Here is a 25,906-nt window from a genome sequence, read left to right as displayed (position 1 = left end):
GCGGAATATATTGCAAGGGAGCATGAAAAAATACAGACCGACTTTAAAGTTTTATTGAAATAATTTAGTATTACTGAGTGCCTTTAGCATGTTGCAATGCACAACACTTATATAAATTAAATCTGGATAAAGTTCAGCATTTCTCCTTTGCTTACCTAAAGAAGGACAATTTTATTCAACAGACCCTTCAGTTGTCTCCCAAAAAGTGTTATGTCCACAAAATTTACTATTTTGGGTAAATTCTTCCATCGCAGCAAATTACACCCATCCACTTAGCCTGGGAGTACAGGCCAGTTTCTCAGCTGGTATAAATTAGCGTAGCTCCATTGACTTCAATAGAACTATGCTCATTTATACCAGTCGAGGATCTGGCTCAGGTTTGTTTACACCAGATGAGGATATCTGTAATTAGATAGGCCCAAATCCTGCACTGTTGCTGCTTTTCACATGTTAACTTAGCCAGGCACAGAAGTATCAGCCAGGTGTATTGGGATGGTCTGATAATATAGTGACAGTGTGGTGACTCCTACATCACCTCCAGCCATTGTCAGCATATCGGATGCAACAGGGTTGGAGAATCCACACTGTTCAAGTAGACTAGAAATATGGCAAAAGTAGTTTGCCCTTGTCTAATCTCATGTAACAAATTGCAGTGAGTAAAATCAGCCTTATGAGTAAGAGACGTGGACTGGATGGCCCAGGATATTGTTATTGCTTTATCTCAATATTGCCAATCTAAATCTAGATCACCAATTAAAATGACAGCCTTTTACTGGCTTGGATGAATAGGGTAGAGCAGGCTGAAAATGGAAACAAAAACACATACTTACGAAAAACTTCAAAAATATTAAGTCATGTTCTTCATTCCATATGCTGTGAAATAACTAGTATAACAATTCCAGTCTCTGTGTGCTCTGTTTCCCTCTTCTCCCATACCAGCAGCTCTGAGTACGCCCATTGTCCACTTCCCTCCATTCCAGGAACCCACATTCTGCCCTCCATGCCAGGGGTTCTGTGTGCCCCCTCATTCTCCTCTTATCCTCATGCCCCTAATCAGATGCCAGTGGCAACATGTGTCCCCCATATCCGTTTCAAGTTTTCAGATTTTAACCAAATTCAATGGGGTTCTGGTCACTGATGCCTAGAATATTTCCTGACAGTTTAGAACAGATCAGATGCAGAGTTCAAAAGTTATTGCATTGCACTGAGACAGAGAAACGTCATCAAATTGAGTGTAGGGCCTCACTTTGCTCAATCAAAAGGACAACAGTTCTAGAACAGCGATCGCTTCATATACCTTCAGGAGACAAAGGAAAATTTGAGAACAATTCCTGCCATGAACTAATGAGGCAGTGACTGCGCTGGACGATGAACACTGTTTTCCTTTGAAAGCGAATGGTGAACTTCAACAACATTTCTCTGATAATAAGGCTGCAATGCGGAGAAGATACAGATGCTTTAAGGACTCAGAACCACCCCAGATGAGCAGTGCTCCAGGAACCAGAGCAGCCATGCAAAATATCCTGGATTTGACTGAGCCTGATAGGCAAGTGTCAGCTACTATGGCTCCATGAAGACACGATTATAAATTGAAATGAGAAGCCAACCAGAGAGGTAAAGCAGTAGGGAAGGGGAAGAAGTAGGGGAAAAATTGCATTTCCTTCCACTCCATTGCTCCTTAAAATGCATAATAAACTATTATAATTTAAAAAAATCCTCTTTGGATTCAAAAAGTGAATACTGTTGGGCCTGAGGCTTTGTGTATTATATTCCATTGTCAATCACTTACACCACCTATAGGGTAACACACTATATTTGTGAAGCTCCTTCTCTACACTGAAGAGTTTAGGCTTGTCACTTTATAATGGATCCACAAATGAAATTTCCTGCACCTCCTTGTCACATCTCTAAATCTTCTCTGTGTGATGCTCTTCTGCATGGCTTGCCTTACTGCACAGAAGAGAAATGGTTCAGCTGTATTTGGACTTTCTATAACTGTGCAGGTGTGTGGGGGATTGCCATTCGGCTGGAGAGCTAACAGACCAGATCCTCAGGTGGTGTACATTTTCTGATCTCCACTGAAGTTAAGTGAGCCACTACAATTACACCAACTGAGGATCTGGCCCTGGGTTTTTACATGCACTGCACCAGCTTACAACTGAAACAAGATCTTTGCAACCATAAGGGCTAGGGACTTCATTTTGTTATTAAATAAAACCTTAGGTTCTGCAGAAACTGACAGGACTTCTAGCAAAGTGTTGGAAGAGTGCTGGGAACTGGCTCAAACCAGTGACAGTTTATGACTTTTTTGACAGGTGAGACACAGATCACAAAAGAGTTATTTCCACTCCCACACAGTGTATAATTTAGTAGTTATTAAAAGGTTAGCTTATTTCTAGTGATAAGCAACAGGCAGATGTGGGAACAGGAGCTGCTACTCCCTTTGCTACCCAGAGGTGACAGAGCACAAGGTGCTCCCAGGGCTCGGTGGTGGTTCATTGTCCACATGCACAGGGTCCACACCCAGGGGAGGGGCCCAGAAGGTGCAGGCGCTATTCCCGCCCTCTGCAGCCCAGACTTAACTTCTATAATCCTTCCATGGCCTCACCAAGCACTGGTTACCACAGTACTACCCTTATAAAGTGACTCCTGGGCATGGTAAATTGCCACGGTAGCAAGACAGCTTCTTGACTATATCAAGATTTGAGCCTCATGCATCAAGCACTACATTCTTTGAACTTTCTTACTCTGCATTTCGCTACTGGAGAGAAAGAGCTGTGACATTTAAATCCAGTCACAGTTTGTCCTCAAATCTGTATCTATTCAGCAATTACATTTTGCCTATTCTATGTTATTTATTTTGTAGCTGTTGGGAATTCTTGGTTAAGTTGTGCCTCGCTTGCCTCAGCTGATGAGTGCCTCTGGCTCAAACTGACCCCCGCTTACAGGCTTATGTATATCACATGTAGCATTCAGACTCCTCAGCTTTCCACCAACTAATGAGCAAGCGACGTCTAAAAAACCATGTTCAACCGAAGCAGTTAGGAATCTTTACTGACATGTTCTTAATTCTGAATGTTCATTAATTTTGTTAGAAGACATCATATACAGTCTGAAGCATTATTGGTAGATATTCTTGAAAAGGAGACAAATATGTTGATCATTCTGGGGCTAATCTAAAAAGCATTAAAAATTCACTTCATATTCTTTATTTTAATTATCTAAGTCAACAATGAGTTCTCTTAACTGTGTTTTATAAGAAGTTTCTAATTGCATGATAGGAAAAAAAATTAAAGCTAAATATTTTATAGTTTCTAATGATGAGATTTCTATGTTAGTTCAACACACTTCAGGAATAACGTCACTAGAATATTATGTTAAAATATAAAAATATATGTCAACAGAAGTTTTCAAATAATCTTAAAATAAAAAAACACTTTCATTTTACTTTCCCCACATATTTAAATGATGAACCTTGTGCTACAGATATTCTAAACCCCTAAGTGTCATATTCATAACTTGGAAATCCATTTATTAAAAATGGATTTCCATAAAGATTAGAAATTAATCTAACCCGACTTTTACCCAATATGCTTAACTGCTGGAGGCTATGAAAATTCACCTATCTAGGCCTAATAAAGAAAGTTTTTTTTTCAATTTAAATATACATTGCATTTAATAAGCTTGCATAATAATTTCAACAATATTCCTGAGCTTTTTAAATTACCTGCCTACTGTGTCCTGGAGACAACTCTGTTCTATCTTTCATTTTTCAGCAACTGATTTTATTAATATAATTTTTTCTCCCACAAAAGTTCAAAAACTTAAATTGCAAGTTTCAAAAGTGATGGAGCTATTTCTGAATGACACCAAATGGAGGCATTGTCTACACTAGAAAAGGTTCCAGTTCCCCAAATGAAATCAGTTATATTGGCAAAAGGACTTTTTGATGGTATAACTATGTTTACACTGGGGCTTTTGCTGGAATTGTTGTATCAGTTAGGGTTGTGATGGAAACACATGGACTTCCTTTTATACTTCACAAACTATCCAACATTTTTATGGACCTTCTCTCTCTTTCTCCCCCATCATTTCCTTTCGGTCGCTTTGTTTTCTTGATTTCTTCTCATTATTTGGTCTGATTTTAATTTTTCTTATTCTCCCATGGCCCCCAGGCTTTAAAATATTGTCTTATTGCTGGATAACACCCTGCTAAGGTGTTTACCATGGGATGAAAGATTAGACTTGAACTGTTGTTAGGCCAGGTTCTCTTTTGGATCATTGTCTTCATTGCAGCTGTGCTGATTTAACATGAGCTGAGGAGCTAGCCCTGTATGTGAAATGTTTTATGAATTAAAGATATAATATATAATAGTCCAGCATTGCCGCTGAAGGACAAATGGGTATAAGTAGACCCTAGACTCTAATTAGACTGTTAACACTCATGCGAGCAACAGCCTGAATGGTTGGCCAAGAAGAAGAGGAGGAATGGGAATCAAAGAACCTGACTGATACCCAGTTTTCTCTCTCTCTTCTGTGTTGTCTGTTAAATTTGTCCCCAAAACAATTCCTGCAACTGTGATTAATGGTGGATTTACTGGAAACTGCAAAATGTTGGATGCTTCCGCTTTTAATTGTACCTAGTGAATACAGATGATTGTTATGCCATTGCTCATGTTAAGGAATGCCTTACTCGATGAGCAGTCGCATTGGTTTCTAAAGGGTTAATCATGGAGTGGGATACTCCTCAGTGAGGTAAGGCTGGCAAAAAATCAAGGTCTCAACATCAAAGTATGCTGTGTTTGGGTTACACGCACTGAAAACCATTATACAGATACTTCTTCAGTACAATATAGCCCATCAGCACAACATGACCACCTATCCTGCCCATTTGGAAGAGCCAACACTACCCCAAACAATCAGTTTCACTTTAAATGTAACTGTTAGCTCTTCACTTTTAAGCTTAATTCAGAGAAAATATTTGTGACGTATCATTTCTCAGACTTCCAAGTTACATTTCTTACGTTTGTACCTGCCATGAGGCGTTACCATCCAGCCTGCCCCCTTGCAGCTGGTCATGGCTTTGTAGGTATATTTCAGTCAGGGACTCCTCAGGTTCTTTCAGTCAATTCAGACTAAATTGGTTCAAGACATGTACCCTTTCATGAGGTCTGATTTATTAACTCCTTATATCTAGTGTAACTCACTTTGGTTAGTTGCCCTAGATCACTCCAATCTGGGTGCACAGAAGACTCCTAGTCACCTCTTTCAAAACAGGTGTCCTCAGCTCTCCTCCTTGAAGCTGGGCTATAAATTAGCCAGTCCCTCTGTCTCTTCTTAAGCCAGGAGTCCCCAGCTCTCCTTCTTGGAGCTGAGTTGTAAGTAGGTTTGGAAGGATTTGGTATACATTAATTTCACCACATGCACACAAACCATGACAAAATATTTCCATCTATGCTAATTGAAATTTATAGATAGGCAAAGTAAGAAAAATGCTGCTAGAGAACTTATTAAAGTTTGATTTAAGGACATTTACTCTATATACTTTGACATGTGATATTGGCAATTTGTGTTTAACGGTTATAAAATTTTAACTTTTTGAATCTCAGCATCTACGGCCATTAAATAAGTATTGTCTGCCTCCCATTGTCTGAGCTCCTCATAAATTTCCTACAACTGTGAACATTTTTATTGATACAAATAAAAAAATGCTGAAAAGTAAAACATCGATATTATCCCTCAAAATTATTTTTTTTTAAAAAATCTAATTCTACCAATCCTAGTTTTAAATTAGCCAGCTGCAGGATTTTAGCCCACTTCTCCCTCAGCTGGCTTCTTTCCCCCCAATTAGCCCTCAGAGGGTTCAGCAGACCAGTGTTCTCCTGCTAGTGTCTGCCCTGCTATAAGGGAGGGGGAGCATTTATGCTGGCCTCATTCCCCAGTTTATCTCCAATTGGTTGGGTAAGAGGGGAGCATTGCTCCACCTTCTCTGCAAGGCTCCTGGTCCCAAGCCCTCAAAGACACAGGGACGAGATTTCCTCCCAAGCACTACTTATTCCTGGGACACTTTCTCTTTATCAGTATCTCGTAGATCTTTGTGTGTGTGTGTGTGTGTGTGTGTGTGTGTGTGTGTGTATCCGTATCACACCTTTCACAATCTTAATGGGCCACTCCACATGATGGGGGTGGGCTGACCACTAGGCACCACTATCATGAAGGTAGGCAGACTACCCCATCATAGTGCCACAGCCCAAACCACATAAAATAAAAAAAAAACCATTGGAACTAAAGATGCTATATCTTTTTGTGCGTAACTGATAATAATGCCTCCCCACCACTGGAGGAACTGTATTAATTGCTTTCTGGAAATAACCCTACCCCATCTCAATGGATACATTTATGATGCATTAAGTACTCAAAAAACAGCTTTCCTGATTTCCAGTAGGAATGCTGCCATCAACAATCTCACCAGCTAGGGTATTATAGGGTATAGTCTGCTCACCTTATAAAATATCTGCATGTAAGTGGATTTTTAAAATTTTAATACAATTACTCATAATGCTAGATTAATTTGGAAAATACCTTTTGCAAACTTGAAGCCTTAATTTTCTTGACAATTTGTGTAAGAAAATAATCACTGGACAGACAAAGAAGTCAGCAGAGACTGATACAATAGTTAGAGGAATTCCCCCCACAATTTGATGTTTTTAATCACGTTTTTCTGTCCAGTTTTATTTCTCATCTGTGGAAATCCAATTTGTATACAAAAAAACCCAACCTGTATTGATTTTTTACAGTTCAAAAATCTAATCAATGCAACCTTATGAAGCCGGACTGGCAATGGTAAACATACCAATAGCTATTTCATTTCATGGAACCAAAGCTCTGGAAATTGATACCACTGAGAAGGATTAACACATTCACCATTGGGTATAGCTTTGTTTACTAAGCCATGATATTGGTGTAAAACAGAAATACAATTATGGTGTGTCTGACTCACAAGGGGTTTTAACAGCAGAATTTATCTCTTTCTTCTTTTTTAGATCTAGAGATGATATAGGTTGACAGGTCAGATAAGACTTGTGGGAAATGTTTTAAAATAAATGAACAGAAGTGTAATCTAATAGCAGTGAAGATTACACTGACACAGGGGTCAGGGGGGAACCCCATAGTTCTTTGTCCAGACTAACTGTTTTATACTGGGCTTCTCAAGTAAATGTATGTGAGGTTTCCTTGTCAAATACTGTCCTTTTTCATAGTTATCTCAATTACTTTGTTCCAACCTTACATGCTGTAAGCAGAGCAGCTACAGAGTGATCACTAGAGATTCATGCTCTGGCTAACAAGCTCTGTAAACTGCTTCCCAATAATCTGGGAACAACAGGAGGAAATTTCTTTCAGTGCATATAATCTTCTATGTATGGCTTGTTCAATCAGAGTACTAGCGAGGAAGCAGTGCAAAAAAAGTGAATTTGAGCCAGTAATGAGTGGGATAGAAGAACTGTTATAGAAACAGGAAGACAAGGCCGCATGGAGGAATTCACTGGTAGAAGGAAAATGCAATACAAGGTTCCTGAGGCATGAGGCCCACAGATGCAAGATTGAAGCCAGAAGCCAGGTAGACATGAAGGTTGGGGAAAAAAGTGAAACCACTGAGTTGTCAGTGTCTGTACCATGAGATGCAAATGGGAATCAGTGAAAGACATTATAGATAGTAAAGTTAGAGAGAAATGTGTCCAAGGAGGCCTTGGAAGTTGACCAAGCTGTTAATTTGGAAAATAGGTAAAGAGCTTATCCATTACGTAAATTTGGTAAATCTGATAGAGATGGGCTTAACTGCTTCTTTAAACCCTGAGAACGGCCATTTCTGGGAACAGGACTGGATCAGGAATTTTCCACAGTTAAGCCCAAAATGGTTCATGGATAATTTGAGAATAGGAAAATTATTAATGATGATTATTATTATTATTACTGAAAAAGGCTAAATTCAGAGACTACATGATTCCCAATGAACTATTTAATCATTTCTAACCTTAATACTAAATTAAGAAGAAACATGATTTTAAAGTACTGTTTATACATAGTAGACAACAGCTACAATTCACTCAATTAACCTTAGAATATGGCCTACTAAGAAAAATGACTATGTAAACATTTAACTGACCCAGTAGATGTGCTCTCTGAGTGCAACCTTCAGAGATTTATCTGACGGTAGTAACAAAAATACATTTCTACTGCTGTTTACTCCTGCTACCCCTGCGAAGCCAACACTGCTGAGAGGGAGGGCACTATTCCTTATCATACATAATCGAGAGAATTATTTACTAACATCAATTCAAATGCAACTGTGCAAACCCAAAGGCAGCCCCAGGCCTGCATACGTGCAACTGATGGCTAAGTTTGGACGGGAGATGATGCTGAGAAGTAAAGGACACAGTGGGTATGTCTACACTGCACTCTAAGCCTGGACTCTGGCTCAGGAAAAACCCAAAAAATCAGTCTGAGTCAGGCCAGCAAGTACTCAGGATGTGGGTTCTAGGATCCTGTTGGGGGGTTCATCAGAGCCCAAATTCTGCCATGACTCAGGTTCAAGCCCTGTCATTTTGCAGCAAGGATGCAACTGATGCTGCAGACCCATGCCAGGTGATCTGTGTAGTGCTGCATAGACGTATTAACACACTGTGAGATAGGTTCAGGAATTGTAAACCCAGGTTTGCAATGTAGAGTGGACACTCAAGCACAGGCTTGGAAACACTGAGTCCACAAGCCTGGGTCCCACAGATCTGGGCTTAGTAGACATACCCAGGGTAACTTTCAGAGCCTAAATTGAGGGATCTAGACTGGCAGTTAAAAAAAAAGTATCTTGTTTTACTTGTAAACTGAGCTAATTTAATATGGAAACAAAGAGATGATGTCCAGGGTATCCACATTGCTATGTTAGAGTCATTTTTCAGGGAAGAACTACACTTTGCTTTAACAAGATAGCAACCCCATGAGCTCATAAAATGTATTATTTGTATCTCAGCAAATACATACAGTATATGTGAACACACTCCTGAAACAGCCATAGCTTATGACTAGGTACAAAGCTCCATCAGTCTCTTACCTGATTAAAAAACTTGCACCCCACTCTCCTCGCACACAACACCGTACCATTCTTCTGACAACAGCACCTATTCACAGCAGTTTACTACTTCTTAGTTTTTTGTACTTTTCATAGCAAGAAATGCAGTAACTCTCACATGTCACCATCCCTTTTGCAATCACACAACATTCCTTTAGCTGCTAGAACAATTGTTTACATGGAAAAAATAACTTTAGGAAAGTATTTAACTGTTGTCTGTGAGGTAAGTATTTTGCAGATTTTGAAAAGTGAATCATTGTGTCCCGCTTGGTTCCTCTCTCTCTCCCTTCTCCGCCACCCACTCCATTCTTCTCAGCCCCCCTACTCCCTGATACTCTTCTCTGCAGCCATTGTTTTGTTGAATTTCTTTCTCTCCTGGACATGCTGACCAACCACATGATACCTAAAGGAAGCTTGTCTCTCCTCTCTGTTTCCTCTTAGCAGTAGTTGCTGCAATCAAGAGGCTGAGTGCCTGTAGAAATAGCTGGAAACAAGGATGAGCCAAGCACTGTGTGGACTGACAGCTTTCTGAAGACCATCACAATGTGATCTTTGGACCACAGTGTGGGAACTTCTGCTTTATACCATGATGATCTGTTCATTTAAATAGCCAAGATTTCAAAGCCATGGGACTAGGGCATGCATTAATGTATGTTGCACAATAGGATAATGTACATGGAATCTTTGATCCATCTCCAGTAAAATGTATTTTCAATTACTGTAATATTTCACTTATTTTGGTTTGCATTTTTAAAATAATTACTAGGTCTACACTTTTAAGCAAAAATCTTTATTGTGGACTAGAGCCAGGAATTCTTCTTTTGCATTGGCACCCCTGGGATTAGCTAAGTAATCAACAAGCCACATAAAGCAATATGCAGGAGAAACGTGCATGGAGCTTGCATCATTTAACCTTCTGATAGACAGCAGTTTTCTATTTTCAGAGACAAATTAACCTTTGTGGAATATTTCCCTGTGTAGCCTATTTAACCTATATTTTTATGATAGCTTTTTAAATTTATTGTGCCACTACAATAAAATATTTTAAAAAGTACTATTCTAGAGGGATTTGTGCAACACAATTTTAGTCAGCAGATCCTAAAGGAGAATATTATAACTTTGATACCACAATGTATTAAGGAAAATTAACATATAGCATAAAAGGGACTTTATGCCTTCAAGTGCACAGCATGGTTTAGAAACTAATTTCCGAAGGAAATACAAAATTTAAGCATGCTGATTGAACTATAAACTTGCCTCTTATAAACAATCAACTTGCACTGAATTGTAAAGGAAACGTTTCAATAAAATGTGCCTGTACTTCCGTAGCCTAGCCAAATTTTAATGCTTTTTGTTCATAAAACAAAAATTCCCTTTATTGGATTCTAGGAGAAAAAACGCTTTGAATGCAAGGGACGTCATTTTGAGTCACTAGATTTTATGAAGGACATTTTCAGTCAGGAGAAAAATAATCAATGTGTGTGGTTGTTGTTGAGGTCAGATGAGGCTTAAAATGACAATGACTAGGAAGGCCTGATTGAAAAGAATGCTGCATTTGTCTGGACACTACTGAAACAGCAAACTCCTGCCAGAGATCTAAACTAAGTGAACAAGCCCCTCCAAATTCACAGGTTTTTGCTTAAATGCTTAGGTCCTGTGTGAATTTGGAGGGGCTGGCTCGTAGAGGGAGGGTTACGATAAGTCATTTTGTGCTGAGATATTACTTTGCACTCTGTTGAGGTCATGATGAAAACCAAGTAAGGACATTTTAAAAACTGACAGCTGGACATTCTGAGTGTTGAAGGTTATAACAACTCTAGGCCTGAGTCTATTTTCTTGGTAATGCTGCCATAGCATGATTCACAGCTGCTTCCACGAATGCTTCCTGAGCTGCTCAGGATACAAGCCCTACTCCTGGTATTAGGATCATAGCTCCCAGTTGCAGTTTTCAGGAAGATGCTCATCACCTCTTTGGTGTTGTGCAGTATGAGGGTGAACCAACCCCCAGGCCTGTCCAAACGCCAGGGGTCAGAGGGCCACTTATTAATTCACACTGAACTGTAAGTATACAGTGCCCTTATCATACCTAGCCTATGCTGTGCATTAAAGTGCCCGTATCAGGCCTGCCATGGACAGGATCACAACTAGAACAGGTACAGAATATGAAGTGTCAATGCTGCTTCCCTACATTGTCCTGCCAACAGACCTCCTCAATGATCTGGAAAGACCATTCTCCAGGTGACAAGAAGTTAATTGAGCCTCAGTGGCCATTCACTCTTGGTCCTGTCAGCTTGGCCTGCCAATAAGGGTGGTAATTACCAGTAACTGTAAAACAGTTACCAGGCTATTACACAATAAATTGAATCCAACATCTCACCTCACATATACTTGGCAGCGGTCTGAGAGTAAGGACTTTCATCCTTCAGAGTTGAGTTGGAACTGATCCTGTGAACTGAGAGGTGACAGGTTCTGTATCTCATTACTAATTCCCTCAGCCATCTAGGCTCTTTGGAGATTGTTTTTCTTTACATTTTCTGAAGTATTTTAATGTTGGGAAAAGGCACCAGAGTGACACCACTGGAGACCCAAGACCTCTCTCCATCTACTTACATATCATGGCATGGTCAGTAGCAATGCAAGCTTCTCCACAGTTCCCTGCCAAACACCTCACCTGCCCTAGAGAGATCACTTTTACCAGCTATTACTGCAGAGCTCAGACTCCATATACATTCATTGCTTGGCCTCTCTGTTTAATATATGTGAGAGAAAGTGAAAATACTTTGTCATATCCAAACAAAATCCAGTCAGATGCTTCAATATTGTCCTTAATTTATTTTATATTAGATCTAGCACCATGTAGGGGTAAGGGCTATAGAAGCAGACAAAGTGCCACTACCAAGCACATCAAAATTATTAGTTGTTTTGGAAAGGTAGATATTTTCAATTATGGTTGAAAGGATAGCTCAGTTGTTTGAGCATTGGCCTGCTAAACCCAGGGTTATGAGTTCAGTCCTTGAGCGGGCCACTTAAGGATCTGGGGCAAAAATCAGTTCTTGGTCCTGCTAGTAAAGGCAGAGGACTCGACTCGATGACCTTTCAAGGTCCCTTCCAGTTCTAGGAGATAGGTATATATTCAGGGGGGAAAGGGAGGAGAAGAGGCAATATTTTTGGCATTCCTTCAAGTTCTACAAGGGATCAAGCAAGGTTTGGCATGCTTCATTGCCTCTTTCACACAGCTGACCTCTCCTTACCACTTAACATCAATAAATGACTGCATCAGTCTTTTTGGTACCTCCTGGTCTGGTTTCAGCATCCAGGGAATTAATTATTATTATTTATTACAGTGTTTCTTGCTGCCCTAATTTCTCATATTTTATATTCTCCAGTGATTGAACTAAGCATTCCATTCTTTTACTGCTACTAATTATTTTAAAACGAATCTCATTCACAAGATGGCTTTTTGCAAACTCTACAATTCTACAGGAAACACAGATCAAGCTGGTCACATAGTTTGCACTTTTCAATGAAATATATCGTGGTAAGAAGAGCTTTTCTACAATGTCAAACAATGTACAACAGGGGAAACTTCAATCATCCTTTTAATTTTCAGTGCAGTAATAGACCAGCTCCCCACAAAGTAAAGAGGACAGTTAGACAAAATTAAGAATGCCAATCTTCCCTACAGAACAAAGCAATGAGCAATGATGGTAACATAATTAAAAAGATCCACAGATTTGCTAAAAATAGGAAATACTATAAAAATGCTGAATGAAAAAGAGCAAAAGAAAAAGGCTATAGAAAATATGTGACAGTTTACCTCATGTACTGAAAGATGTTTCAAGCGTGTTTTCACTACTGAATGTTGTTTTGAATGAATACCCTTGTCCTTGGCAAATCAGAATGACTGACACCCATAATTTGCAATTTCCTAAATTTGAAGGGTTTTTTGATTGCTCTGTAATGGTTTTACCTAAGTATTTTTTTTCAAGTTGCAATTTTTGCTGTTTAATTTTGAAATCAATTTGAGATGTCTTGAGCTATATTAATATGCTGTATTATGCCTTCACTCATTTTCCTTTGAAGCACTTATTTTAAAAATGTGTATTTCTAATTATTTTTAAATTACTCTACTTTGCACATTACAATTTACAACAATTACAACATTTTGTATTTTTTCAAAGACCTTCAGTTTTAAAGGTGCTCTGTGTTTCAAAAGCTAGGGAAAAAATGGTGTCAATCTATTTTTACCCTTTGTGAAATAGTCACTAATTTTGCTGGTGTGGAGCTGAACCAAAATAGATATGCTAAATATATAACATCTACTTATAATCACTTTGAGACATATGCACTCATGAAAAAGAACAGTCATTATCGTCTTACCAATCATACTGGGCCATATCCATTGGTGTAAATCTGGAGTAATGCCAATGGGGTCAGTGGAATTACACCAGGTGTACTGGAATATCTGGCCTGTTTTCACTCATGAGTGTGATCTAGAGGAATAAATACGGGACTGGGCATTTGTGAATGCACAAAATGTATTCTATCTTCCATTTTCTCCCCATGTCCTAATTTTCTATCCCTTTGTCTCAAGGTCCCATGTTACAGGCTCCTTAGTCTCAAGGTCCCATGTTACATCTACATTCCCCCAGACACAGAACTAGATGAGTATCTCTTCACAGACTGTTGATGCTGCTACTTCATTCAGAGAGAATGCTGAGTGATGTGAAGAACTGCCTCTATCTGGGTATAAGCATCTGGTCCCAAAGCACTCAGCAGAAAGATTCCCATTGACTTCAAAGAACTTTGGATCAGACTCTGTACATGCAGACCTAAAACTACAGTTAAAACAATTAAAGAGAAAAAAGTCAGTTATTATGGAGTTTGTTGGTGGAATTAAAAATAATCCATTAAGAGGACTAGAATCAGTGTCCTACTCTGTAGGTGTGCTATATAAGAGCTAGTTATCATTATTAGCAGTAATAATAATATTTATAATTATTATTATTATTTTGTCAAGTGTGCAGTTCAACACCTCTATGCCACACAGGTCAGGTGAGCCATATGGTGGGGAGCTGAACACAATGGATTTTAACACATATCCACAATTGGATAAGGATTCAATATGGTGTACAGCTGCTGAGCCATTGAAAGGGCCAAGAATGGATCTTTTCAGGAAAGGAGTTTTTCACAAAAACTAGTTTATAATGAGTTTGACCATAAAGAGAATATCACTTTCCTGCTTTATGTTCACATCCCTTAGGATAAGGAGAAGATTAAATGGGAAATGGATGTCTCTGGTGCATATGACCTGTCAGATGGCTAAGTAAATTATGACTACAAGGAAGGTAAAGCCTGTACCTCTGACTTCTTCAGAGGTCTCCACTCTTGAGGTTGCCAAAGGACCAATAAACAAAGAGAAAACCCAGGGACAAAAATGAAAGAACAAAGGAATAAAAACTCAGTGTGGAGAGGATTATGAACATAAAACACTCAAATTTATATTCTGAGTAATGTTACAGGGCTCTAATTTTCACTGTTTTACATCAAAGAATTATCTGCTTTTCAAAAAATTAGCTTACAAGACTAATGAGAAAAAATACTAGCTTTTTTATGACCATTGGATAAGGTCATTAGGATGCTATAAGGAACAGTTACTTACCCTATGCTAACGGTGGCTCTTTGAGATGTTGTGATCAGTGCAGATACACAGTAGGTTCTCATACATCTCATGTGTGTGACACTGATTGTTTTTAAATAGCAGTGTCTGCTATGTCCACACATGTGTCTGTGCTTCCTCATGTTCCTGTGTGAGGGCATAAAAGGTGGAGTGACCATGACCCAATCCCATTTCCCTTGCAATTCTTTAAAGCCCCTGGTTGCTAAAGACTTGAAAAGTGGGGATAGAGAGCAGGCTGTGGAATCCACACTAACTAACAACGTGTGGTTCTTGAGAAACCACAGTACTAGAGGGTAAGTAATCATTCTTTCTTCTTTGAGTATCTGTCAGCCACTGTAGGCGACTAGCAAGGAGTATCGTCTTGGGATGATGGGAGTGAGGAGTTTCAACTGCATCAAACAGTGAATGAAGTGCTGCTCTCTCACACTTGGCATCTGACCTAGCAGCTAACTCCAATTCATAGTGTTTGACAAAGGTCACTTGGTTACTCCATGTTGACACCTTACTGATTTCTGATACTGACACATTCCTGAAGCAGATTGTGGAAGTTGCTTGTGCTGCAGTGGTGTGAGCCATGATGTTCAGTGCGAAGGGTATGCCAGCCAGCTAATAACATAGTGAGATAAATTTTTGTTATCCATTTGAATATTCTTTGTGAAGAGATGGCTTGATCTTTAAAACCCCAGGCTATTGCTAGAAATAGATAGGGCAATAGTCTGAATAGTTTAGCCATTCCAATATAATAAAGAAAAATCCTGGCTACATCTAGTGTGTGCAGTGTGTTTTACCCTAGGGCTAAGTGTGGCTCCAGAAAGTAGACAGGTAGATTGACCGACTGGTTTAGATGAAAATCTGAGACACTTTAGCAATGAACTTTGAATGAGGTTATAGCATCACCTTGTCCCTATGAAATGTTGCACAGGGGTCCAGCCATTAATACTGATGATCGCTCACTTTCCTGGCTTAAGTGATAGTCACTAGTAAGACTATCTATACAGTGAGCAAATGCAGGCAGTATTCTGAGAGAGGTTTGAATAGATGCTCCATAAACCTCTGGAGGACTAAATTAAGGTCCCATGCAGGAGTAGATTATCTGACAGGTGGGTAAGTTGGTAATAATACTTTGAGAAATTCGATGATGTGAGCTGAGAAAAGACCAAGCACAACTGTAAAGGCAGATGACAAGCTGAGATCACCATAAACTGGACTTTAACAGAGCTGAATGACAGGCTGGCCTGTATTAAGTGCAATTAAGTAGTCAAGGATCTTCACTTCTGAGACCTGGGTTGGGAACAGACGATGTTGGGCTGCCATGTCAAGAACCTATTCCATTTAGATGAATACATCCTTCTGGTAGATATTGCCCTGGTATGTATCAGGATTTCCTGGACCCACAGTGAGCAGTCTCTGTCTGTGGTACCTAAATAGACAACAGTCACACTGTCAGATTAAGTGCCTCTGGGTCTGGATGAAGTACTTGGCTGTGGTGCTGTATGATCAGGTCTGGGCAGTCTGGGAGCTGCATCAGAGTCTGAATGGACATCTGTAAAAGGCCTATCAACCAAAATGGTTATAGCCAGTTGGATGCTATAAGAATGATCATGGCTTAGTCTCTTTTGATCATGGATATTACTCTGTAAATCAGAGGAATCAGTGGAAAAGAGTAAAGCAAGACTTGGCTCCACTAAAGGAGGACAGCATCCAGGAACTATTCTGGACTCAGGCCCACTCAGGAGCAAAAGTTCTGACACGCTTAGCATTTCCTTGGTGGCATTCAAGTCTATTATGGGTGATACCCAATGACAGCCTATCAGGCATATGACAGGTCTGTGTAAGGACTATTTGTGATAGGCCATGAATTGCCTGCTCAGGAAGTTTGCTATGCTGTTGCTGACTCCCAGGAGATGAAAGCCACCAGGGTTACCCTGTTCTAATGGCTTCAAGCCCAGCCCATAATTTGATGGCATCTAGGCAGAGGGGTCAGAAGCTGGTGCCCCCTTGTTTGTTAAGTAGCACACAGCCATTGTGTTGTTGGTGAAGATTTGCAGCACCGAGTTTTGGAGGCAGGAACATCATACAGACCAGTCTGATGGCTCTGAGCTCCTGGATGTTCATATGTAACCTCAGATCATCTGGAGAACCAAGTTCCTTGAATTTGTAGGTTGTCCAAATGAGCTACCCATACTATCCCTGATGCATCTGTGATTAGTGTCTTTGTTGGAGAGTGGAAAGAAAAGGGAGTGTTCCAGACACCAAAGAAGCTCTGCAATAACATTCTGTCAGTGAAACCTTCTTGTCTGGCCGATGCCACATAGAAGAATAGATTGATCTGAGCCAGAGTTGAAGGGGCTGCACGTGAAGTCCTTTCAGTCTATTCAAAAATAATTTTACATAACATGTTTATAGGTTAAAAAAACCTTTCGCCCACTTTGGACAACATAAAGTGTTAATCCAGGCAAAGGTTCAACATAACATTTTATATGAGTAAAATGTAAAAACACCCCATTTTCACATGGACTACCTCAGCGCCCCCAGATGGTAAAATGAGGTTGGAAACACATACAGACCACTGTTTGATCTCAAATTAGTTGTAGGCACCTGCATTGTAATCCAGAATCATTGTACATAGCACGTACCATTAAAAATATCATCCCAGTGCACTGAACCAAAACAAATGGAAGTTTCTCTACCATTTCTACAGTTGCTCATTTTGACCCAGTGTTATTCTCAACCCTTTAACATTATGGAAAATGGAGCCCCTCATAGGGAATATGGGAAAAAGAAGCAAAGGAAGAAGTTCAGAAAAAGCTTTTTGAAAATTAGTAGTCGAATTAGAGACATTTAGCCACTGGCCCTAAGAGGTATCAGGATGGACTCATCTAGTAGAAACAAAGCCTCACCCTAGGAAACTTTAAAAACATATATTTGACCAAATACTCATTCAACTCTTATGTACTTCTATGCATTTGCTCTCCCACCATTACTGTATACATTTCCCTCTTTATTACCAGCCTCTTCTTCTCACTCTCCAGTCATGATAGAGTTCAGTGTTGGTTATATCCATGGGCTCGTTTCAGCAAACATTTACTCCCAGGAGTCACCTTACTCCTGAACATAGTCCTGCTGAGGACAAAAGTACACTGGCTTCATTGTAACTGCCACCAGGGAGCAATCATACACCTCAGAGTAACTATCTACATGACTGGACCAAACAAACGTAGAACAAAATTAAGTGAGAAATAACAAAGACTTTGTTGTAAAGAGCAACAAAGAGTCCTGTGGCACCTTATAGACTAACAGATGTATTGCAGCATAAACTTTCGTGGGTGAATACCCACTTCGTCAGACACATGCCCCACAAAAGCTTATGCTCCAATACATCTGTTAGTCTATAAGGTGCCACAGGACTCTTTGTTGCTTTTTACAGATCCAGACTAACACGGCTACCCCTCTGATATGTTGTAAAGAACATCCCTAAGGTGACACTGGTTAAGGTTGTACGTGCAATCTTAATTATGTCTTTTCTTGACTTTTGAATGTGAAGCTTATAATTTGAGTCCTCTCAGAGTAGCTTTTTGGCTGAAGTAATAGCTGTATACAGGGCCGGCTCCAGACCCCAGCGCGCCAAGCAGGCGCGTGGGGCGGCATTGTCCCGGCAGGGCAGCATTTGGCTCCAGCGGACCTTCCGCAGTCATGCCTGCGGGAGGTCCACTGGAACCCCGGGAGGAGCGGACCGGCCGCAGGCATGACTGCGGAGGGTCCCCTCTTCCCGTGGCTCCGCTTGAGCTCCCGCAGGCATGACTGCGGCGGGTGCGCTGGTCCCGCGGCTCAGACGAAGCTCCTGCAGGCATGCTCCACCGGAGCCGCGGAACCAGCGCACCCGCCACCGGAGCAGCGGAAACAGCCGCGGGACCGGGGAAGGGCGGCGAGCGCGCTGCCCTGCTTGGGGCGGCGTAATTTCTAGAGCCGCCCCTGGCTGTATATAACCATAGCACTTTTACAGAAGTTATGCTTTCAAAAGGTCTGGCCAAACAAGAATAACTGGAAGGGATTCTGTTCCTATAAACACTGGTTTGTGGCATTACTATATAAATCAATCAGGAGAATCAGGTTGATTAGAGAAAGAACAACTTTTTGCAGTTATTTTCATAATCAGCAATGATGGAAAAAGTTCTGCAGCGAGGCGGGGAGTTTGCTTAAGTGTGGGAGTATATTTGGTTCGATTGTTTTGTTTTTTATAAGATTCCACTGGCAGCACTTAACAAGTTTCTTCCATTTTGAGAGAGACTACTGGCTCAAGTGGTACTCTCCATTCTCTCTCAAACCAACAGAAACTTTTTAAGTATGATAAAACTGGATAACTTTCTAAAAGCTCAAACAGAAATTACAGGCCTGATGCAGAAATTACTGAGGCTATGGCTACACAACAGAGCTTACAGCGGCATAGCTGTAGCACTGCTAATGCAGACACTCTGATGGGAGAGAGCTCTCCCAGCCACTTACTCCAGTCCTCGCAAGCAGCAGTAGTTATGTTGTTGGGAGAAATTCTTCCGCTGACACTCGGGTGCTTAGGTTGGCGTAACTTACGCTGCTTAGGGGATGGCTTATTCACACCCCTGAGCAACGTAAGTTACACCGTAGTACCTGGTAGTGTGTCCCTAGCCTACGTTAGGTTCTTTGGCCTGAGTTATGCAGGAGGTCAGACTACATGATCACAACAGTCCCTTCTGGCCTTAAAATATATTACTCTATGAATTATTCCATTAGATCTCAGATCTTGCCTCCAAATTTGGCAGATCCTGAAGGATGTGCACAGGTGTCAGGGGATTCACATTTGTGCCTCCGATCCCCTTCATCCTTGCTGAAGGCTGCCTTCATGGTGCCCAGAGGGATGGTTCTGTATCATCTCTTCTGAAGAAGCTCTTTAGAGCTTGAGGGGCCAACTATGTCCCCCTAGTGCTCCCTCCCTTGGCATAGACCCCAAACTCATGGACCTGTGCAAGATCCAGAGGAGATTGGTAGGGGGCTGGTGCAGAGGTGGCTGAGCCCCAGTTCTGATGGGACAGGGAGAGCCAATATTAGGGACGCAATTTAGATTTGCTACTGCTGTCAGTTATGGTACAACAAGGGTTTTTAATTTTCTATTTAGAAGAAAAGTATGACAACCAAAAAGTAACTGCTTACAGCATTTTGCAAATGTTTGATATTTGCTATGGAATACAGGAATTGCTGAAACAGCCCACTGCAGGTCCCATATTGTAGTCAAATTACAATTATAATTTCCACACTACTGATAGAGATTATCTTGCTGCTCTGACTTGAAATACAAAGAGATGCTAAGAAAAATGAGTGTCCGAAGCTGTCTGATTTATTGCTAGTAAGGGCTTACAAGGCTTTCACTGCTTCCTGAATGTAGATGAGTGGTATGTGGTGTACCCTTTCCAACCCACCCATTCTAAAGAAATTCATGATTTTTTCTAACCACTAGCCTCATGTAAAGGCTCTTTTACTCTGATCCTGTTAATTTCCACTTCAGATGTTTTCCTTTCTCACTAAAATCAAGCTTTGATCCTAGTATGCACAATAATTATTGATCCCAGGAAGAAAGTCTCCACCAGTGAGCCAATGTCTACCCTTCAATCTACTGTTCATTGTGCTGTCACATCAATCCAGGTTCTGGTTTAATGGGTATAAAGAGAGATGCATCTAAGAGGAGAGATCAGTAATGCTCAGCTATAAAGACAGATTCATGTAGGTGATCATACAAGTATTCTTTCTTGGCAAGTCAGGAGAAGGTAGAAACGGAAAGAGGTATTTTCCTTATTGATTAATGGAAGCAAGTAAGAAAGAAAAATAGATTAGCTTGCAAAATGCATTGAAATAACTTTGGAAGAAACAGACAAGAAAATCAGGATCCCCAACATACAAACCTACAGTACTTTCTCTATAACTATTCAATAGGGTCTACCATATTCCCTTGCTAAATGCCCAACTGCCCAAGCCATAAGTCCCATTGACACAATAGACATTAATTCTTTTGGAGATTCTGTGCAAAGGTGCTTCAGTTAGCCCACATACCGAACCAGAATTCATTTGCACATTTTGTGGGAAACAAATTCAGTACATACACAACAGTGAATTTCCCCCTCAAAATACTTGCCAAATCTCTACTTTCCCAATGTGAAATAGTGGCCAGTTCTAAGTTGTAGAAGCTAAAAGTTTTTGAACTAATTATTTTTAAATTGTGAAGCAAACTATTCTGTTTTGTTTTAGGGTGGATTTTTTTTTTGGCCGACTCCTTTGTGTGATACCTTTATAGAGGAAAACTCAGCATACCAGGCTGGTCAAACTTACACAAGCAACTTGTCCTGCATACAGTGGTCCCAGCATCAGGGAATACAATAGTGAACATTACATGACCTTTGCACCCCGCCTTGTGTGCAGTTCCGCTGGACTCAGGATCTGGCCCACTCTCTCTACTGACAAGGAACCAGTTTCCTGGCAACAATAATCACATGCAGTCACAGAACCAGCTCCTCTTATTATCTGTTTTTATTAATGGACATACTAGTATATTACTTTAGGGAACATTTTCAGCATATAATGAGACACTTATAATGAAAATGTTGGCATTAGGGTTTCCATATTATTGAAAGCCAATAGACGGAACTCTTATCAACGGAAGTATCATATCTGACGGGCTCATAATGAGATGAAATGTATTATTAATCCCATGGCATGGACTGAATGCTGAAGAGTCTTTAGAACAACCATTCACTGACCGTTCAGAATTATTGGCAGTTCAGTATATTGCTGCTTATAAATGTTCTCACAGTTTGGGCACTATAGTCCCAATTCACCAGAACACTTAAGCATGAGCTTAACTAATGAATTCAATGTGACTTAAGCGTATGCTTAATTGCTTTGCTGAACGGAGACTTCTAGCTGGTGACACATTTACAGAGAAAACACTAGGTTTTTTCCCATATGTACCTGTACTTAACTGTCATTAATGTTATCTGTGCATTTGGAAGGAAGAAATAGGGTCCAATTCTGCATGCTTGGCTCCAGTGGGATTGAAAGGTCTACGGCAACTCCCTGGAAATGCTAAGAACCTTGCAAGCTTGGACCATTAGATGTACTGCAAAGTATTCAGAAAAATCTATCATTCAGATCTAGTTTGTGTTGTAGCCAGAGAGAGAGAGGACAGTTAATGCTATAATCATCGACTGAGCCTCATAAGCTGTGAGCAAAAAATAAAAAAATGGCAAAGACATACACCCTGGAAACGACATGATCTATTACAGGAATAAAATGCTAAATAGCTTCTTGTCCCGAGCACAGTCAGTTCTTTTAAAAGTACATAGTGAGATCATCTCTACACTTAAAGAAATTGAATGGGATTAAACCTTGATGGTCCTTTAAGTAAGAAGTTAGTTTTTATCCCAGCACAGCAGATGGGAATTTATTTTTCTTTTAGAATTAATTTTCGCCAGAGGCTTCTGTTGCCCATGATTTACTGGGTGTAGGCAATGTTCTTCCATTCATCCCAGGACTGTTGATACTTTCGTGGTCTCCTTTGCAGCTGCGGATTATTACCATGCATTGAAGACCTGATCCTGAAAGGTGCTGAGCACTCTTAACTCCAATAGAAAGCAAAGGCATTCAGACCCTCACAGGACTAGTGCCCTAGCTGTTATACAGTCATGAAATCACAGTGCTTGTCACAGGAAAAAAACCTAATTTATCTTTGCAACACGTCAACATGAAAACCAGGAGCTGCCAAAATAATTTCCATACTCACGTCTCACAAAGTCCCATATTGGATTGTTTTTTTTATTAACATTGGTGTAGTTATATTTCCTAACAGAAACTGAATAGAAAACACAAGAAATTCAGAGTCTTTATTTAAAAAAGAAAAAAAGTTAAACTATACCTGTTGAGCAGTCTGAACCTGTCCACTTAGGCTCACAGCTACAGACACCAGTATCCACACGGAAAGTCCCATGGCCTGAGCATTGCTCTTGACATACAGGAAGAGATGTCTCACAGTTTACTCCTCCCCAGCCTGCAGAGCAGTGACATTCCCCTTGAACACAGACACCATGGCCAGAGCACATAGGATCTAAACAATCCTCTGGAGAGAAATAAATAAAATAGTGAACCCCACTGACACTTTTACATTGATTTTCTAATATACAACATAAATGGTTGTTTTAAATAGGCAATAAAATGGCTCTTCTGCAAACATTTTGTTCAAGCAGAGCAATATTAACAGATACAGAGGAAACAAAACTATACTAAAGTGCTATAAAGGGCCAAATCTTGGAACCTTTAAACTACTAATGTGAGTAAACTACTCACTTTAGTAGTCTTTACGCAGGCTCATTAGACTTGAATTTGCAGGAAATTAAGAAATTAAGGTTACCACTTCACCTTTATTTAACTCAATTAATTACATTTATAGTTTAAACTACTCTATGTATGTTACACAAGATGATGAAAAACAGTGAATCTTTTATGATACTCGGGCACATCAGTGTGTGCATATAACCAACTGATAGCCTTTGTCCACATTTCCTTTAAGTCACAGCCAGAAATATGCATAGAATTTTTTTCACTCTTTAAATTGAGAAGCCAATGCAATCTTCATGCAATGATAGACACCTCCAGAGATCATTATGGCTTCACCTGTCAGGTCCATTTTTATATGGACAATTTGTTAAAATGCAGATTATCAGCCATACTGGTGTTTCAGTAGTAGACCTAGGCACAGAGTGGTGAGAGATACTACTTAACATTTTTGGAATACTGCTTAGTGTTTATCATTTGGTATGTTTGCACCATATTATGTTTCCTTTTGGAAAAGAAAAGTTTTATTCTTACAAATAGCTGTGGAAAGTAAATTTTGGCTTTGCAACCAAAAATCTGTTCCTGAAACAATGTCACCTGAATAATGTCACTCGAATAATGAATCCTTGACTAAATACTCACTATGAAGAGCTCACAAGTTCACAAAATATAGACACTGGGCAATTGCAGATAATAACCAGATTCATACAAATCATAATCACAGATGAACAATTTGCAAACAGACAAAAGGGCTAAATTTGTTCTAAATTTGGACTAAATTGTTCCTTAAGAACTGAGCAAGCTCTAGTGAATAATTTTAATTTAGGTGTTAATTACTCCTGTGGTGCCTTTATAGACTTTTGTACAAACCCAGCACTTCTTTATCATGGAAACTTTTAAACAGGCCCCGTAGTTTAACCTCCACCCAGACTCTAGCCTGAATAACTCAGCTGGCTGATGAGAAACTCTGCAGGGATGTAGGAAACAGCAATTCTGAGGAACAGCCCAGGTTATGGAGTAGGGCCAAAACACTCCAAGGCAGCTATTCTGTAATCTCCAAATCCTTTGTTCCTCCTCTCTGCAAAGACAGTGGGAGGACTGGAGGATCCTTGTAGTGGTGAATTATTTATCACCCATCGGAAGCTACACAACATGGGGGATGCAGATTCCATGTACAAGTTTGTGGATTCCTACACGAGTCAGGAGTTACACAATATAGGGGATGCAGATTCCATGTACAAGTTTGTGGATTCCTGACCTCCCCGCGCAGAAGAATCACAGTATTTTCTCTCTGTCAGCCCTCTGCACTCAAGAAGCTGGAGCAGGATTAAGACTCTGGGCCTGCTCCCATGAGGTGCTGACCACCTCCTATGAAGTGTTAAATGCTCTTGTTGACTTCAGTACACATTGATGGCTTTAGGCACCTCACAGGATCAGTCCCTTAGATTACTTAAAAATGGATTACTTCTCTAACAGGCCACATGACACCAAATCTCATTAATATATACAAGTAATCCGGATATCTTTCAAACATGTATGTATTTCACAACTGGGAGATGTGCAGCTAAATTCTGTAAACTGGGAAGAAATTATATCCTTTAAGTTTGCTTTAAAATAAACATTGGTTGCCAGTCCCACCAAGAGTGTTATAATCAATTTCACCACTTTGGAAAACAGTGGATGTTTGGTTTGACTGACAAACACAGATATTTCTGAACTGACTTGAATGACTCTTCTATAAACGGACAATTGGCTTCCAACGGATGAAGATGAATAATCTTTTGATCATGGCTAAAATCAGAACCATACAACCAAAGCATATTTGGAACCTGTGTTTCTATTAGATTTGGAGCAGTTATGAGAATTTCAAGATTTTAAATACTTTTGTAGCCTTTCTGTACAAATCGTGATTTAATAGTGGACATTTTAAGATTATACCTATTTCAAAGAAATTCTTTTAAAATTCCTTTGCTGAATTTATACAGCTGGGTTCTCCAGTCCCTATTTGCATTTCCTTGGCAATTTCTGTCTTCCTTGGAAGTTTAGGCATTCCAACTATCTCAAACTTTAAACTTTTTTGATGGATGTGATCCCAGATAAAGTTATAGCTTTTACTTAAGACCATCCAATCAGATGAACTGAGTGTCACCTTTGTAACAGATTGGCCTTCTATTGCTGAAACATTTAACACTTGCAGAGTTTTACACGGACTGTCTACCATGTTTCGGACTTTCTGACCTAATTCAATATCAGCGAGGAAGTTAAACTTTTCTGTGTGAGCTGTTATGAAACCAATTTGAAGTTTTGTTTCAGGATCTTTTGTTGCGTTCTTCACAACATCCCAATCTGCACACAGTCCAAGGTAGTTTTCAGAAAGTGAAGCCAGGTCTTCTGCATAGTGCAATTTGTTGGAGAAAAGATACAGATGCCTAGTGATACACTTAACGCTTCATATTTAATGTTCTGAAATAGAGCATTTCATGCAAATCATGCTACAACAGTGAGTACATAATAAATAATAATATTTAGCTCTTGTATAGTTTCTCACCGGTTTCACTCTGGTTGCTAAAATTGATATTAAGTCTGACATGTTAGTAGCACCAGCATAGCATTTTCTGTAACAGTTGCTGATCCTCAGATTTAGACACAATAATATATCTTTATTATTGACACAATTACCTCCACCAATGTATAGGCTACATTGTGCAATTCAATGAACTCCTCATGTACATTCATGTCATACTGCAGCC

General features: G+C 39.9%; 1 protein-coding gene and 1 long non-coding RNA gene across 19 annotated transcripts in view; one reads left to right on the top strand and one right to left on the bottom strand.

The window, feature by feature from the left end:
• TENM1 (teneurin transmembrane protein 1) overlaps nucleotides 1-25,906 on the bottom strand; it is a 697,978-nt gene that overhangs the window by 142,904 nt on the left and 529,168 nt on the right. For all 16 annotated transcript variants that reach the window (XM_039487530.1, XM_039487526.1, XM_039487540.1 and 13 more), the window contains one exon: nucleotides 22,741-22,941. In XM_039487530.1, the coding sequence (XP_039343464.1) occupies nucleotides 22,741-22,941 (201 nt within the window). The remainder of the gene's footprint in view (nucleotides 1-22,740; nucleotides 22,942-25,906) is intronic.
• LOC120371616 overlaps nucleotides 1-25,906 on the top strand; it is a 64,511-nt gene that overhangs the window by 38,299 nt on the left and 306 nt on the right. The window contains exon 3 of one of the 3 annotated variants that reach the window (XR_005584494.1): nucleotides 13,719-13,839. The exons of the other annotated variants lie outside the window; for them this stretch is intronic. This is a non-coding gene — a long non-coding RNA (uncharacterized LOC120371616). Of the gene's footprint in view, nucleotides 1-13,718; nucleotides 13,840-25,906 lie in introns of those variants that run through there. 3 annotated transcript variants of the gene reach the window in all.

Source organism: Mauremys reevesii, linkage group 9 (genome assembly GCF_016161935.1).
Source record: "Mauremys reevesii isolate NIE-2019 linkage group 9, ASM1616193v1, whole genome shotgun sequence".
Taxonomy (NCBI): Eukaryota; Metazoa; Chordata; order Testudines; family Geoemydidae; genus Mauremys; species Mauremys reevesii.
The sequence above is the reverse complement of the archived record's forward strand: the minus strand, read 5'-3'. Positions and strand labels throughout refer to the sequence as shown.